Source organism: Camelina sativa, chromosome 3 (assembly GCF_030686135.1).
Source record: "Camelina sativa cultivar CO46 ecotype springtype chromosome 3, ASM3068613v1".
Classification (NCBI taxonomy): domain Eukaryota; kingdom Viridiplantae; phylum Streptophyta; class Magnoliopsida; order Brassicales; family Brassicaceae; genus Camelina; species Camelina sativa.
In genome coordinates this window covers 8540734-8558698 of record NC_141882.1, presented here as the reverse complement: position 1 = coordinate 8558698, position 17965 = coordinate 8540734, and the positions used below count along the sequence as shown (strand labels likewise).

General features: G+C 36.8%; 2 protein-coding genes across 2 annotated transcripts; both read right to left on the bottom strand.

The window, feature by feature from the left end:
* Positions 1–80: 80 nt before the first annotated feature.
* On the bottom strand, positions 81–5097 carry LOC104776222 (squamosa promoter-binding-like protein 14). The gene is made up of 10 exons (XM_010500251.3): positions 3839–5097; positions 3558–3757; positions 2678–3480; positions 2513–2587; positions 2312–2419; positions 2108–2225; positions 1885–2020; positions 1649–1793; positions 973–1572; positions 81–885 (listed from the first exon to the last, which is right to left on the bottom strand). The coding sequence occupies exons 1-10, from the start codon at positions 4411–4413 to the stop codon at positions 472–474; spliced, it is 3174 nt and encodes a 1057-aa protein (XP_010498553.2). The 5' UTR covers positions 4414–5097; the 3' UTR covers positions 81–471.
* Positions 5098–11771: 6674 nt separating this feature from the next.
* On the bottom strand, positions 11772–17597 carry LOC104776221 (uncharacterized). The gene is made up of 9 exons (XM_010500249.3): positions 17097–17597; positions 14638–16911; positions 14303–14541; positions 14056–14214; positions 13775–13954; positions 13388–13582; positions 13203–13301; positions 12494–13123; positions 11772–12385 (listed from the first exon to the last, which is right to left on the bottom strand). The coding sequence occupies exons 2-9, from the start codon at positions 16859–16861 to the stop codon at positions 12023–12025; spliced, it is 4089 nt and encodes a 1362-aa protein (XP_010498551.2). The 5' UTR covers positions 16862–16911; positions 17097–17597; the 3' UTR covers positions 11772–12022.
* Positions 17598–17965: the final 368 nt, after the last annotated feature.

Here is a 17965-nt window from a genome sequence, read left to right as displayed (position 1 = left end):
ATTGTTCCTTATGATATAGTAGTAATATAGGTATAAAATGGTAATGCATTTAATAAGACTTTTGACAAAAAAAAAAAAAAAAAAAAAAACAAAGTTATATATTGAAGTTACAACATGAAGAACTACTTGTACAGAAGTACAAATTTACAAGAACAAAAAAAACAAAACAAAAACAGTAAAACAACTGCTTCTTATATGAAGCAGCATGTTATTATCTTAGTTAAAATAATATAGTAATAATCATACAAAGTAGGAAACAAATACACAGAAATACACAACAAATTAGCCAAACCAAAATATATATAATTAACGAAAGAAAACAAAAAACTCCCTTTAAGTAATGCTGTAGTCACAGTAACGTCTCTGAGCTTTTCCTTGTTTCCGCACCAAAGTCTCTTCCCCTTTTCTTCTTATTTTTTTTTTTGCTTTTGTGAAACCAAAAGAATAAATTATAATTTATATATAAGTTGTCTAGATTGAGCCATAATCCAAACCTCCCCAACTGAAGTGAGATCCTTGTCTGACGATTGGGAAAGCGTGCATGAAAACGCAAACGCAAACACAGACTGTTGCAACTGCGAGCATTGAGTGAATGATGGGAGTTGGGAACAAACGGTGTGAACCTGAAACCCTCCTCTGATACTTGAGAGCCACGGTTGCACACGAGGCACAAGATGATTTGTTCATCTCTGAACTTAATCTTTTGCTCAGACCCTTTTGGTCAACTATCTCGTTCTCGATGTTTAGTGAGACTTGCTTGTTTCTTTTGTCTGCAAGTTTACGAGCCACCAAGGAGTTATAGCTATGGTTGTTCCTAATTGCAGCGTAGCTGTATGGAGTTTGCCCTGTTGCATCGCGTAGAGAGTTCCAACTCGATAATCCGATCTGAAACAGTAAAAAGAGTTTCCCCAGTTTTAGAGTTGCAAAAAAATTGGGTCCGAGAGAGGGAGCTAGAGAGAGACAGAGCCATACCTCCTGTGGATCACTGGTCAGTAGATCAACCATATCATCTGAACCAGATGTACAAGCAGCTAGATGTAAAGGTGTGATACCACCAGGTCCAATTATATTGGGTAAGAAAACGAAGTTGTTAGAGGAATCGAGTGCCGAAGGATTAACTGAGTAATGAATAAGTAGTTCAACCATTTTTGTGCTTTTCCTCTTAACAGCACGATTCAACAACTGAATCTCAGCGAGCATATCCAAGGCTTCAGTGTTCAGCTCATCATTCACCAAATTTCTCTCTACTAACATGTCTAGGAGTGTTCTGATGAGAGCACAGTAATCTCTTTCAACTGAGCAAACGAGCAAAAACTTGAAGCGGGCAAGGGAAAAGTCGGATTGTTCCCGAAGTTCAGAGGTCTGGTTCTTCTGGAAAAGCCAACCAAGCTCATTCAAGAAGCACAAAACTTCTTCTCTTGATGTGGGACGACGATCTGTGCTCTGTGCGTGTTCTTCTGACGTATCTTGACTTTTGGGGTGAAACTCTTCTTCAAGGCGATTTAACTCTTTGCAGATGGATGCATTGGCAATTATCAATGGAAAGCTATCACCCCTGAATCCATTCTCCACCTGCACACAAACTAGGCGTTAAACATCTCTAGACTGGAAAAAGAAAACTATCAAGTTTAGCTATATGAAGTAATACCTCAATGAAACAGCGTCCAAGAAAACCCGGCTGTGCATTTTGTACTTTGAAACTATTTACATTCAACTCATCAAATACGGCTTGTCTACACGCTGCCCCGGTTACTTCCATTGACATGTAGCTACCCATATGCGTGCAACGAATACTGGCAGCACAATGATAATAAAAGTTAGAAAGAATAAGTAGAGATGAGAAACACTATGAAACTTTGATTTTTTTTTGTTTTTGAAGTTTACCTGATCCCATCGTTAGTCAAGCTTCTACCTCTTACTACCAAACTTGTTTCTGCACCAGCTACCACGGCTATAGGTGACACTGAGATGAGCTCTGGTGAATTCCAAGTCCTCCACGATTTGCTGCATCGTACCCTACCTGTAACCAATGATATGTAATGATCATTAAGAGATAGAAATTGCAACATTAAAGCTTACATAGAAGTAACAGCTCGTGAGCACTCACCATTTTTGTGTGATGCGAGCTGTCTGCCCGTGTTAACTATAAATCTCACGTTTCTCCAAAAATCAGACTGAGGATTTTGTAGCAAAACACCAAGCCGTTGCAGCAAGTTTCGCTCGAGCTGAAAAGAAACCACCAACCGCTCCTAAGCTATACATAGCATTGGATAATTCAATAATCAAATACTCAAAAAAAATTTCCACTCACCTGTTCCCAGGCTGCAGGTGACATCGCTATATAGACAGATAGAACAACACAGCCAGGCCTGATATAACTCTCCATTTCTGATGGAATGTTCGAAAGCCAATTATAGATCTGTAAAAAAGGAAGACAATAACTATGAGGACTGAAACAGAAGACCAATAATTTTCTATTTCTTTTTTTGAGATCATGACCAGAAATTATTACCTCTGATCGTAATGTCCCAGGGAGCTGACTTGGATCTTTGTCAAGTAGTTTGAAGACTATCTTTCCGGTGCGGTCCTGTTTGAATGCCATCAATATTAAAACGATAAGCAGCTTGTTTTATCTACGTACAAACAGATGCTAAAGAGGAGTTGAAAAGCTGCAAACCTGAGCATCAGAGTTTAAGCTGGGAGAAGAGTAGTCAGAACCAGAAGAAGCATATCCAGACTGTTGCCCGAAACCTTTAAAATTCGGGTTTGCAGTTCCTCTATTTGATGCTCCAAAGAGCTCAAGTGGCAAGCAACCAGTCCTGCTTGGACTTGAGTTATTGTGATTCTTAGACCTCATGGTTTCAGGGGACGTCTGCAATGGGAATAACTCCTGCATGACCGGTGAAGAAGATGGAGATCTATCCTCAACAGGATTACTGCTGGCAGAAGAGTAATACTTTCTAGAAGATGCCACTGTCGGTCGACTCTCATCCTCGGGAGATGAGGTAAATAATTGTAGAGACAAGCTAGACCTAGTGTCTTGAGCACGTGAATCTGAATCCTGAGAAGGAGATTGGTTACTGCTACTGCTCCTCTCTCCCCCACCAGAAGAGAACCCAAAAGTTCTCTTTTCAACATTGGTAGTAACACCGTGATCATAAGACGATAACTTAGTCTTGTCACTGTCTTTGTTACCAAACCCACCTTGAGACAATATGGCTAGCGCATCAGGTGAAGATGAGCCTAACGTTGACGAGAGAACAGCAAGCAAGTCCATTGTAGAAGGAGAAGCCCCATTCATATCATTTGTGGGGTTCGCCATAGGTTGATCCAGATTTTTCCTGGCTAAACTTCCAATATTGTTCAACTTAGAGACAAGATCCATAGGCAACGGCAAAGCATTAATCTTGTTAAGTATCTGAAGAAGCTGCTCTCTATCAGGCACAGCTGGAGAACTCACTGGCTTCACATCATTCTTACCTGCAGCTCGCAGACAACAAAACTATTAATAAACCAAGAACATCCGAGCAGCATAATTGTAAACTAGTTAGTAGTACCTTGAGCACAAGCTAAGGCGGTTAACAAAGCCATAAGATCCATCTTGGCGTTAGAGGTATTATTATCACGGTTCCCTGGAACCACAACCCCAGATGCAATCTCCTCCGGCTGCATTGTCTTCCTCCTCCGTCGATTATGGCCAGCCAACCTACGCCTACAACTTCTCTTCCCCTCATCAAACTCAGAAAGCCGATGAAACCTGCAAAAATCATTCAATGTCAGATTAAAGACAAAAAACAGAGAATTGGATACACAACAAATCAAACTTTGTTCCTTATACCTGCTGCACTGTTGGCAAAACCTCTGCATCTGTTTCCCAACGAGAGCTTTAGTAGCTTTGCTATGAACTTCACACACTTTATGCCTTCTATGATAATCCTTAGCATGAGATAAATCTTCAGTACAATTATCCACCTGACACATGGGATAATTCCCTCCTCCCGGAGATCCAGACCGAACCTTCTTGCTCGGTCTAACGTTCTGCGTCGTCGGCGTCGCCGTCGCCGTCGCCGTCGCCGTCGTAGTCTCTTCCAAAGCGGTCAAACCACTTCCCAGATTCAAATCAAGTCCTCTTTCTTCTCCTCCTCCACTCTTATTCCTCGAAGTCAAATCAAACTGTTGTGTTGTAACGTTCTCAAGACAAAGAGTCTGAGCATCCACGGGTTTAGCCTCAAATCTCCGGCTATCCCAATCCCACATCTTAGAGTTCCACTCATCTCTACGCTGAGGCTGTTGCTGCTGAGACGGAACAAGACGACTCGACATGGGGTAATAAAGATCGCGTTTTCTCCCCATCGGAGATAGCGATGGATGAATAAACATCGGTGTAGCTACTTGAGCACCTACCTCATCCATATCTCTCTTCACCGAAATCGATCTGACCCTTTTTTTTTTTATTGAAAAATATCTCCTTTTGATCAGGTTGATGAAGAAAGATTCAGTTTTTGTAGAAGAAGAAGAAGAAGAACATCTTCAGTGAAATCTTACGGGAAGAAGGAACCAACGTAACTACTCATCATCATATCTCTCTAACGCCCTTTAGCTTCTAAAATCAATAAACTCAAAATCAGAATCTTGGGTAGCTTCAAGCAGCATAAACTCTTCCTTGATTCAACGAAAGCTCGAGACGAATCAAGCAAAACATCACTCGAATTCGAATGTAAAGAACGAATTTTTCAAAAAAACGAATCTTCAAAACTTTCCCGATCCAATCCCCGGGAACAAGAGAAAATATTTGATTTTTATTTTTTCCTCTCCTCTTCAACAAACTTCGACTCGAGCTTCTTCAAATCCCCCACAACAAAAGTCTCAAACTTGTCCTTCTTCTTCTTCCTCTGTTTAAGCTTTTTTTTTTTAATCCTTGTGCTGCTGTCTTTCAAGTCCTTACCTTCTACGATAACTTTTTTTTTTTTTTTTTTTTCTTATTTGTTTTCTAGGGTGGTGGCACATTGTGTAAATTCGAATAGTGAAGAGGGTATTTGTATGGTATTATTCGAGCCGCCCATATGGGAGAGAGGAGGGAGAGTGATATGGGAGTTTGAAGGATCCGAGACCATTCCATTTGCTTTTTATCCCACAGTTAAAATATTTCAACAGTCTTTTTTTTTTTTTGCTATAAATTCTTTACCCTTAATAAACGGATCCATTTTAGTTTCACACCTTTTGGACTTTAAAAATACTTCTTTCTAGTCAAACATACTTGTTTAAGAAATTTTTAAAAAAATTAATGTGGCATGAGATTATTGTGATATCAAATGTTTGAGATTATCAATTGATTTATACACCACCGTCGAAGTTCGAAGCTTGTCCCATCGTTTCTCTTCCTGGTTCTTCTGCATGTCAGCATAAGAGAAATGAAAGCATTTTTTCCCAAAGAGAGAACCAAGGGCAAGATTATTGGTAGGTTTTTAGGGAGGGGTTGTTAGTGAGGTTTTAACTTTTTTATGAATTAATTTTGTTTGATTTTAAATATAATAATCCATGATCTCTTAGTTAAAATTTTCTCATTTATTAGTAGGTTCTAATTTTGGGTCTCTTATTTTTGAAAATATTGATTTTTTAAATTTAAAAATTTTAAATAGAATAGAAGTGGTATAAATGTGTATACATTTAAGATTTTATAAAGTTAGAAAATATTGCATTTTAATTAATTTTCAAACATACAAAACATATTAAAAACATGAATACATATTACAATAGAAGTGCAATTCATAAATGGAGAGAATAACTAATTTTAATACTGATTTGCTCCAAATTTTGCCCAAATATTCTCAACCAAATCATCTTGCAGCTAAATCAGTAATTGAATTGAGAAACTTACCCTCTGCTTCCAATTGATTCAATCTCTTCCGATTGAGTGGACTCCCAATTCACGATTCAAAATCGCCTCTCCTACATGCAATCAGAGCCGATTCAAGATTCAATCAAATATCGCGATGGGACACGGCTGACTCATCAATTCACGATGATGAGCATCTCCTCCGACATCAATTCCAATACAAATCTTTGTTTTCTCTCAATCGAGAGAGAGAAATGAGCAAAAAAAAATTCTCTCTTTTCTATTTTTTCGCTCAACCAATATCATTCTGGCACGTATGATTTCTTAGATCACAAATGGGGTTGTTATATAACAATCTCCCTTAGGATTTTTTTTGTGTTCTGAATTATTTTTGCAACAAAAAACGTAAGAACCTCCCTATCAACCTCCCGATAAAGAAGGTCTAGGAGGGTTTACTTTACTGATCAAAACCCACAATGAATTGTATACCGATTCTTCTTGTAAGAATAATCAAAGTGGAAGATAACAACAAACCTAAAAGTAGAATATTAATAGTCGAAATCATATTATAATTGTATACTAAACCCGTCTTTTAAGGTAGGTCCCACGAACCAACCTATTTTATAAACTCGTACCATGTAACTAAATTATTTATAACTTACATTTATTTTATTATTGTACTATATATATTAGTTATAAACATGTAACATGCCTTGAGTCATTGAGTGGTTAGTGATAACGAAACGATCGTCGACTTTCTTTTTGGGTACGTGGAGCTACTAACAATCTTTGCCTAACTAATTGTCTGATCGGTTATAGACCTGAGTGTTGTACAGAACCTTTAATTTGTTAAGAAGTGTCTTCTTTTATTTCATCGCTCTGATCATTTCATCTTTTGTTGTTAAAATGATTCATCTTGAAATTGAGGAATCATGGTTCTCTATTAATTACGATCTCAATACTGGTTTGGTTACTATGAACCTACTAATGGTAAAAACACTTCGCTTTTTTTGTAGATCTTAAAGATTAGTTTGGTTTTCGATTAAATATCAACACCGCGTTACGAAGAGAAGTCGTCGTGATCACGTAAGGTAAGGGATAAAACAATCCCACCCAAACCCTGTCAATAAGTGAAAAGATAAAACTAACCCATACGCGTTCTAAATATTACAAAAGTAGCCTTCCTCTAGGACATTGTACTAACAGATTGGACAAGACAAGAGATAGAGAGGCCACACCTCACACACGTACGGGTTTGTCTCGTCCCTACGCGCGTGCAAGTGGCTCATTGTCCTCCTTCCTTCTTCCTCTCTTATTCCATAAATCGACGTTGTTATTAATGAATCTTTAGCATTATTGTAATCCATCGTTGTTAACCGTGTCTCATTTTAATCATCTCGTGTCACCTTCTTATTCGTTTCTACATCGATTCTTACATTCCTTACTAATGTTTTAATGTCAAATCTATATTTGCCAATACTTTCAATTGCTGAATTTTTATAAAATAATATATATATATGACACAAAAAAAAAAAAAATCAAGAATATATAAGAAATCAAGAAAGTTATAGATTATTTTTTTAGTGTAAGTGAAATATGAATTAGAAAAATTATTGGTTGAATCGTATACCGAAAATGATGTCGCAATTAAGAGTTAAAAGTATTTAGAATATAATGATAATATATATTATATATAAAATCTAAAGCATCTAAAATTTTCACTTTTAGATTAATTATTTCTGAAACATTTGTTATCAAAATGAAATACTAGTACTTCACTCTTCTTTCTTATTCTTTTATTTTGTATTTATCAGTACAATATTAAAAAAATTGGGATTCATATTATATATTTTCACTTATATAATGGAAATAGGAGTTGACAAAAAAAGAGGAAGAGAGTGGAATTGGGGTTTTTTTCCTATGTTCTTTTTCTCTAAACATGCCATCATTTTGTAAGATGAATGTTAACTTTTTGAGGTTGTATTTGTTAATATATAATGGGAAAAAGGTGAAAGGGAAATAGCTGTGAGTTGGTACGGAAAGTGGAATGCAATGGATTGGACCAAAATCTCACTAATCAATCACTAACCAACAGTACTGCTAACCATTATGTGCTCCATTGTTGACTGTACTATGATACTTCTCTAACTTTAAGTACTAGTACTACACCTCTCTCTTATATATACTTTTAACTTATTTCTTTTGTATGACAAACTATAATCGAATAACCTAAGCTTTTTCAATGTGCATTATAACTATTACTTGTATATATATATATATATATATATCAATTAAGCAAAGTAGCCACATACACACACCAATTGTGGACAGTTAATAATATTAAAACCCATTTTTTAAAAATGATGGTCCTATTTCATAAACTTTTGTCGATGGATGCTACAATAACGGAACATGATAGGTTGTTCGATAATACCCAAAGAAGCTAATTCATTATAATAAAGCTCGCATATGCTTGAAATGTTTTATTGATTATTTCTATCATCATCGCGACCGACTTTTAGTTTTTAAATAAATCATGCACTCTTGATAATAAAAAGGTTTGTTGTTTTGTTTTTGTTTGCTAGCTGCTTGGGTTAACCGCATACTATGAAGTTATTAATTTGGTTAATTTGAACAACATTCGGCTTTTATAAGATTTTAAACATCATTCAAAGAAATAATTTTAATTCTGCATTATTTGATGTAAATAATAGAACTGAGACGATTGTATTTAGTGTGTCGCCCCGACACAACTCTCTTCCCAACATTTTCTGGAATGAAGTGTTTCTTGTTTATTATACTAGTATATTCGTATATGTATCTAAGAAAATAACATATAATAAATTACAATTTAATAAATAGTTGGATTGGTCCATAACCATATCATATACTATGAGATAATAATATACGAATAGTTGGATTGGTCCACTGGTAAGAACTCTATCGGCGGAATAGCGACGCAGAGTGGGAGAAGGAGATTCACGGCGAGGAACGGGTGAGGAAGACAGTTAGATCTGGGATCGGAGATTCTGGAAGTTTCGCCGGATCGGTCTCGATAGGGGAGGTAGACTCCGATCCGGCGAGGCTAAGCCACCGTCGAAGGTCTCTTTATCTACTCCCTACTGTCTTTCTCCCTCACGACTGAGCAAGAACTCTCCTCGACGACGACGAGCTCGATTCTCTTCCTCCTCCTCAACGCGGCTCTACGGTGGCGGGATGGAAATGGATCTTGGATCACCATCTCCGTTCGGCTAACGTCGTCCAGGCTTACCGGAGGTCCTGATCCGGTAAGCATCCGCAGCTCTGTTGGACGGCGGCTACAACGTGTTCTACGTTTGTAGATTAGGGTTTTCAGCATTCGGTTTGGTTCGATTTGTAAACCGAGTCGATTTCGTATTTCATTGGTTTAGTTCGGTTTGATGTAATAGGTCGGGCCCTTAGGGGATTTTGTATGGGTTTATATCCGGAAATAGCCTATTGGGCATATATTTTTAATAGAATACCCTTTAACAAAAAAAAGATTGTTTTTAAAAGTATCACAAGAAAAAAAAACGTTAGGCTGTATTACAAATTTACAAAGTAATTAATATTTGTTGTTGATAACTTTTGGACTAGCAATATTGTTTTAACAAATTTTTTTGAAGAAACCCATCATGATATACATATTATCAACGTCACCTTTTTTATTTATTGAAAAGCGTTTATAACGTCAACTAGAGGTCAGCGACAGCTGTTTGTGCACATAATCTACTAATTAACAAAAAGAAAATGTAGTTTAAGATCATAATATATGTAAATTGAATTAAAACTTGATTTGAAGCATTAGTATTAATTAAGTCTTATATTTTGTATCCAGTCTCATAGTTTGTATCAAAATGTATGGTAGATGAAAATACCGTTTTGTGTTATTACCCCGTACGTGATTAAGTTTAAATTTGTGAATAAAAATTTTAAAATCAATCAAACACAACATGTACGTTTTGATAAATAGTGCATATGTACGTTATAAAAGAAGAAATTTAATGAGTTAACTCATTCGTACAGATCCAACCATTTTTGTTTGTTTGAATATATTTCGATTGGACGTGGTCATGAGTCATGAATATATATAAGTACAATAATTTTCCATTATCATAAGTCATAACCACTTATTTCAATCGACTGTTCTCTGATGTGAAAACCTCGGATCTGACAACTTATATTTTAGACAGAAAAATCATATAAATCAATCAAAAAAGTGAAATTTAGGGCATATGCAACGTTTTAATACTGAAATAACATTATATTTGGTATATTTTTAATACTAAAAAAAATTTATTTCCAACCACAACACCAAATATTAAACTAAAAATACTATTCTATATTATTATATTATAATTATCTTAGGTGAAGATGTTTTTCTGGTTTTTATTTTCTAATGTTGTGTTTTCTATGTTGACTTGAATTTTATATATTTTTAAAGGTTAGTTGAATTTTATTATATATATTATCAATCAAATTATTAATTAATTTTAATTTTTTCTACTGATTAATAATTTATATTATGAAAAGTAAAAAACTACAAAACTGTTTTGATATATTACTTTTTATTACAAACTTAAGTGGATTCTTATATAAATAAGGTATTTTAAAATAAAATAATATTAAAAAAACAATATTATAGTGTTTGGCGTGGCTATAATAAAACACCAAATATAGTGGTGTATTGTGCAATAAAAAGGAATCACACTATTATAGTGTAAATTATACAATCTGGTTGAAGACAAAAATTTAAATCTTCCACGTTACTAAGCAGTTTTACCGTCCCGTTGGACTTGGCTCTTAGAAGGTTTATAATAATATTGTAGTAACATAATTACAAGTAAATACTAAACCATACATTTTAAAGATTTGAGGAAAAACTTCTTCAAAAGCACTTGAAACTTGAACGCATTAGTGAGTAGGAGGTCTTTGGGCCTTCCCGTTCCCACGATTATCTTGTTTCGGAGGATAAGTTATATTTCAAAACTATGGCTTTACATTTTCAAATATTTGTTATTCCATACATATTTTTTTATTTTCTTATTTATTTTAGTTGACAAAACAAAAACAAAACCTATTTGTTGTTAACTTTTCATGTAATTAAAACTCAAAAAAAAAAAGAGAGAGTAACGCGGCAGGTATATGCCACGTGTTTTGTGAATGTAAAAAGATTCGGCTGAGTTTGAACGCAACTATTTTTCTAATCTAGTTTTCATGTTACTAAACTAGTATATCGAACTGATTTATCTTCAGTAAATAGGTAAAATACTAAGTAGGTCATGGGAATGGGTCAAATCTAGTTGTTGAGTCAACAACGTTCGGATAACTTGTTTTTATCAATTTCGGAACTCCATATCAATATTGTCGGTGAAACTGTGAAAACAACGAGTCCACGTCAGATTAAAAAAGATAATACGAGTCTCGTACGTAGGAGGTTAAAAAAACTGCCATCTTTAATCGAAGAGCTAGCATTCGATCGTATCAATTGCTTTCTAGGCAAATTACTGCGACTAGCAGTTCTTGTGCTCATTATAGAATGTTGTTCCAAGATTTGATCCCAGAGATGAATTACGATGAGGATTGGTGATGGGAAAGTATAAGATTGAATCCAGTGTTGAGTCTAATCTTTCTCTGCTCGGTCCTTTAGAGGACTAGGAACCCTAGATATATAGACGATCTCTTGGCACTGATGAGTTATAAGGAACCACCCCGGATCACTTATGTGAAAAGAACGAACAAGTCTTAGAACTTCAAATGACAGAGCTGAGAAACATGATCATCTCCATTGTTGATTAAGTACTACATCGTTGGTCCTCTCCTATATTCGTAATTTATACTATCTTTCAATATATATATATAAAACTAGAGAAGACGTCGCTGCTTTAATAATATATTATGGTATATTAAAAAAAAATAAAAAAAAACCCGAATCCTGCTTCTTAGACATATACCCAGAGCCAAGCAAAAACCAATCTATGTCTGTTGTTCGTGTGAAATCAATGAATCAAAACTTCCACTTAAAAAGAAAAAAAAAAAAAAAAAAAAAAGAACAAAAAAGCACCAAACACAATCCAAACTAATTTATATGAGCCAAAAAAACATACTATAAAAAGCACAAGGCAAAGTGTGTAAGAAGAGTGTGCCATTTTTCTTTTTTTCTTTTTCTCATGTAAACCAGAGATTTGCTGAAGAGAAGGAGAGATTAGCATTACCGAGAAGGAACAACGCGAGGATGACCACAACTATGAGTCCAATCCACATCCATTGCCGCAGTTTTCTCTTGTTTCCTCGGTTCCTTAAAGGCAGAGGAACCGATTTTGACTTGTTTTGTTTGAGAAACTGTGATGATGGTTTGTGAGATTTCTTGATTTGCTGACTCTCCTCTATGGTTTGTTTCTTTGGAATTTCGATCTCCCTTGGGGTTTCTACTACAGTCTCTGATGTCGGAATTGGGGCTTCTGCTGCTGCCTCTTCTGATGTAAATATCCCCTTTCTTCTCTCCTTCTTCCTTAGCTTCTTTTCTCGTTCCTATACAATAGAGAGTATTCGTTAGATCAAACACACATTTGCGAGAAAGAAGAGAGAGAGAGAGAGATGATTGAAATATGCTTTATATCTGTGAAAAGGAAAAGTTACCTTCTCCCTTTCTTCTGCTTCTTTCTGGGCCTTAAGCAAAGCTCTTGCTTTAGCCTTCTCCTCTCTCTTCTTCTTCCTCTCCATTGCCTCTTTCGCTTTTGCTATTTCCTCCAACCGATGCTGCTCCTTCATCTTCGCAGCTTCCTTTTGTTTTCTCTTCTCCTCTTCTTTCTTAATTAACTCCTCTTCCTCTTTGGTTAACTTAGGTGGCTCTTCTTCTTCCTTTGTTTCTGACTTTTCGATCTCCTCTTTTCCAGAATCCAATTTGGTAACAATCGGGGGAGGCTGGTCCGCTTTGACGGCCTTTTTAGATTTAGTGGTCTGACTCTTCTGCTCAGTGGGTTTAGCAGCAGCCTTACTGTTGTTTTCAACTTTTGAACCTTCATATTTGATGACTTTCTCTTGTTGTGCTGGAACTGGTGGAGCTGCCTCATGTTTCTCTGCTCTGTCACTAGAAGATCTAAGTTTGTCTGTTCTTGTAGCATAAGTGATCCGAGGTGGTTCCTCATCAGGGCCAAGAGATCGTCCATCTAGGGTTCCTAGTCTCTTAAAGGTACTCCTTGTGTTGCATCTTACATAGTATTTTCGGAACTCCTCATCATTGTTCCACATATTCATGAAATTCTCAACCTATTTAAAAAACTGTAATGAGTACAAAGCCGACATACACGGATTAAAACCATTGTAGAAATTTGGCATCTGCTTATACCTGGTCAGAACAAAGGCTTTGCAGGGCTGCTCTGTCTTTCTTCAAAGCCATTTCACTTGCTGCCCTTGAATTATCTTTGTACTTGAAGAAATATTTGTTCTGAAATAGTAAAGTGAAGGATTAATCACAAAACACAAATGCAAGCATTTGTAAGTTTATGTCTGCTTTCAGGTGAGCTTGGGTACCTTTTCTCGTTGTTGTTTCTTCAAATCCTGTAGGTGCACAAATGCTTCCTGGCGAACAGCAGCAGCAGCTCTGAACTGTTCTTGCAGTTTACTCTGTGCTTCCCACTCCTCATCACACTTTTTTTTAGCAGCTTTTGTGATTGCTTCGACTTTTGAGAGATCGTTTCTAAGCCCATCTAGTTCCTTCCTCAATACCTGTTATGTAAACGTTAAATGATATCCACAAAGAAAAGGTTAAATAAATGGATCACCCTGATGAACGTTATGTAAACAAAGGAAATAAAGGCCCTTGAACCGTCAAAATAGATATAATCAAAGTAGAGAGGTAGCAGGTATCAACTAAATGCAGATAGGACATAAAAGATGACTTCTAAGACTGCAGTGTACCTTCAAACGCTCTTCTGTTTTTTCTTTCTCATCCAATGCTTGCTTAACTTCATCCGTGGTACCCATACTCGAAGATATCTGCGCACGGAGTTGCTTCAACTGTTTTATTTCACGCATGAATCCTTTTTCTTCAGTCAGAGATATAGTTGAGTGTTGCATCAAGTGTTCCATATTATGCACCTGATTGCAGGCAGAGAAATCAGAAAGATTAGCATAATCATGTTAGAGAAGCTGGAAACCTTAACAAGAATTAGCTGGAAAGTGATCGCTGGGAATCTCACCCTCGAATCAATATCATCAACAGACGCAGCACTCTTAACCCGGCTAATCACAGACTGAAGGGTATCAATTTCCTGCCGTTTTGAATGCATTGCTTTTCTTGCAGATCTCTCTTCTGCCATGGCCGCCTTGTAACTGATATCATAGTCCTTACATATTGCCTAGAGATAACCATTTCAAAAAAATTGTCAAGAGTGAAATTTAGAATAAGATGATTTAACTTATGAAAAACTCAAAACTGTCTCTTACGCGTATCTTCTGGATATCCGCTCTAAGAGCATCCCGACTCTGTGTTTTCTGATCGACCTGCGCTTCAGCATGCTCGAGTTGCTCAGCTAAATTTTCGTCAACATATCTTGGAACTCTAGGCAGAAAGTAAAACGGTCTTTTCTCTATCTCTACCGCTACAGTGTGCGCTTCAGAAGCATCATGCGCAGAACCATCACAGGTCGAGGCTACTTTACCATCTGTTCCATCAACAGCATTTCCTGAACACAACAATTTAGATAAACCGTCAACTCCAGCCTTCTCAGCCTCAACAAGAGAAGTACATAGCAGAATTTCATTTTCAATTAACTTATTACCATCTTTGTTTTCAGCAGGTTGGCTGTCCACAGAGTCTTTAGCTTCTGTAGTAGATGTAACCTCTTTAGATTCAAGATCCTGTGCACAGGTCTTGATTTCAGATGCAACTGAGGCAGTACCGACTTCTTCATCTGCATTTATCGAAGATTTTTCTTTGATGTCCGATTCTTTCATCTCAGAAACTTCATTAGGTGGTATATCCTCACACACATCAACAGGAGGGGTCTTCGTCACATTCACTTCTGAACCACAATTGACTTCTCTGTTTATTTCACCAAATTCAATAGTGGATGGAGCAATATGAGGTTCAGAGCATTCTTCAACTGATTGCGCAGCTTCAGATTCCGTGGCAACAGCACCCGTTTCGCCAACCACTCCTTCTGCTGAGCTTTCTGCCAAGTCAGAGACAGCGGCTTTGGAATCCAACAAGCTCAATGATTCCTTGATGTTTGTAGAGAGAGTCTCAGCACTCTCAAGGGATGCATTCCCAGAAAGATCCTCTGTAGGTGACTCTTTCGCTTCTTCAGCAGAGTTTAGACAAACATCACCACCAACACTTAAGTTCCTCTCGCTGTTGTTTTCTTGAACTTTCTCATTAGGAGCATGTTTTACATTCACATTGGCCACTTCTTCCAACTGAGCACTACAATCATCTTGAATCTTCTGGTTCGTGTCAACTCCCTCTGATAAACTTTGACTTTTGCTGTCATCGCTTACATTTACACTTGTGTCATTCCCAGAAGGCGCATTCTCATGTAGCACATGGGATGGTAGTTTTTCAACAAGCCCAGATTTCTCATCACGTTCTGGTTCCTGCTGGTTGGTACAAGATAAGCCATCAGAAATAGCAGCTTCTGAAACCTTCTCTTTGGCAACAATAACAGCATCACTTCTTTCTTCTGAAGCAGGGGCATCAAGAAGTTCCTTAACTTCAGATTCTATGTGTTGTTTTCCTTCTTGATCATAAGTAGGATCATCTTGATGAGTGTTTATACTCCCATCAGACACGGAGACATCATCAACAGCTCCAATATCTGCTTCAGATTCCGATTTGATATTACCATTTTCAACTACACTATCTATACCAGGAGTGTGGGCATCCAAGCTTGCGGCAGTAAGAGTTTGAGTCTCAGCCGGGACAGCACTACTTACCTCTGATACAGCAACCTCCACGGATCCAGAGTCTGGCAACACATCACCTTCGAAAGCATTGACTTTCTCCGCCTCTGAAGTAAATGGAACATCACCAGTTTTCTCTGACTCTGATTCTATTGGAGGATGACCATTTTCAACAGGAACAGATTCTAAAACTGCTACAGATTCTGATCCACTGCGATCATTCACAGATTCAGATCCATTGATGGTATCAGCTGGATCTGCTAGCGTAACTTGTCCCAAACCCATGTCTCTATCATCGGGGTCAGTTGGAGAAACCTTAGCGCTCGCCAACTTAGACACACTTCCCTGATCTGAGTCAACTGGGTCCTTTGCTACATCCTCGTTATGTTTAAGATCTTCAGAAACATCAACATCAACATCAGATTTTTCTTGCGTTTCAATAATGTCCCCTTGATGTCCCTCCACATCTGTTTTAATCTCAGATTCAATTTTATCTTCAGGCTTTTCCTCAGCGATATTCTTTGTCAGATCCCTGGGTCCAACTTCAGAATCTTGAAGTTGCTTCACTTCCTCTGTAGATTCCAATTTACCCTCAAGCTCTTTTTCCAGATGCCCATTACCAAGATTCTCTTCATCGACGCTTTTTGCAAGAGAATCCTCGATTTCTGACTTTGGGACAATCCCAACGACCTCCTCCTCGGGTCCATCATCTGCCTTTTCTGGTTCAGACTTTTCCAGGGTTTGACTATCTTGAGAAACTCCCGAAACAACATCATCTGCACTACTCATAGCCTCTTCCACTTTCACATCCCCAGAATTCGCATTATCTCCCACCTTGAGATCTTTCTCAACAACATTGAGATCAACAGGCTTAACAGAATCAGAATCATCTCCAACGGTATCATTCTCCGTAATGAAAACGTAAGAACCATCGGTGTCGTTCCCGTTGCCATTATTACCGACATGGCTGATCCCATTCACCACGACGTCGTCCTCTTTGGTCGTCGTCGGAACTTCAACAACCTCCTGTTTAATCTCAGTCGCATTCTCGAAATCAACCTTCACCGACACCTCACCTTGCTCTCTCTCCACCTCCACCGGCATTTTTTTTTTTTTTGCAAAGCTTCCACCGACGGAATCACGAACGATATAAGCTAATAAAAAAAAACGCGTACGAATAGATCAGATCAAACGAAATTGCAACCAGATCTAACAATTTAAAAATTCAAGAACCCAAAAAAACAAAAAAAAAAACTAGACCAACATGGACGGAGATCAGAGAAAAAAAAGTTCCGGGGGAAATTAATAAAAAAAAAATAATAACGATTTCACAACTAACCTTGAGATCAGGCTTTAACGCCGGAGATTTCGAATGCTGAGAAAGTCAGATCGGTAAGAAAGACAATGCTGGCGATTAACGGAGGATGATTTTGAGGAACTTTGAAAGCGAGCAAAAGAGAGAGAGTAGTAGAAGAAGAGGAAGAAGAAGAAGAAGAAGAAAACAGCTGGCTTAAGAGAGAGAGAGAGAGAGAGAGAGAGAGAAGAAGGAGGAGGAGGAATTAAGGAACGAGAGAAGCCTCTTTGTTGAACAGAGGGCTTCCTTATTCAGATTTTTTTTCTTTTATTTTATATATTTCTTTTTATGATTAACCAATGTCTGGAATTTTTACATTAGAGGAAGAAAGCACAATAAGTAAAAATAAATTAAATTAATTAAAAGATAAGGCGTATATGGTAGAAACACGTAAATCTTGGAGTCATATTTATCCAAAATTATATATAATTATCAGTGCTAAGTTAACTTCAAGATCTGTTTATGATTACCATCATTATTCATAATGAGTACTACCATTATTTATTTTCTGATTATGTGGCTTGTCCATCAATTAACAACAACAACAAAAAAAGATATAAACTTTATCTATTTATGAAGGGGATTATAAAAAAGTTTTCTTTTATCTTTAATGATAAAAGAATATTTAAGTATAACTTTGGTGTATCTTATTTTGTACAATCGGATAATGAAATTATTTTTATTTCATAAAGTGCAAAAGAAAAAAAAAAAAAAAGAGATAATGTGCTTTGTATGCATATATATATCCGTGATTATTATGGGCTATGGAAAAAAAGTTATGATTTAATTAGATAAGATAGATACATGTGGCATCCTTTAATAGGATGAAACACAAATTTTCACATCATCATCAA

Excerpts from the sequence above, each read along its gene's own strand:
- LOC104776222 (XM_010500251.3), bottom strand. The coding sequence starts at position 4,413 with ATGGATGAGGTAGGTGCTCAAGTAGCTACACCGATGTTTATTCATCCA. Across the intron at positions 2,588-2,677 it reads GCTTAAACTCTGATGCTCAG|GACCGCACCGGAAAGATAGT; the intron begins GTTTGCAGCTTT and ends GCATTCAAACAG. Across the intron at positions 2,420-2,512 it reads CTGGGACATTACGATCAGAG|ATCTATAATTGGCTTTCGAA; the intron begins GTAATAATTTCT and ends CCTTTTTTACAG.
- LOC104776221 (XM_010500249.3), bottom strand. The coding sequence starts at position 16,861 with ATGCCGGTGGAGGTGGAGAGAGAGCAAGGTGAGGTGTCGGTGAAGGTT. Across the intron at positions 13,124-13,202 it reads AAAGCCTTTGTTCTGACCAG|GTTGAGAATTTCATGAATAT; the intron begins GTATAAGCAGAT and ends TTTTTTAAATAG. Across the intron at positions 12,386-12,493 it reads AAGCAGAAGAAAGGGAGAAG|GAACGAGAAAAGAAGCTAAG; the intron begins GTAACTTTTCCT and ends TCTATTGTATAG.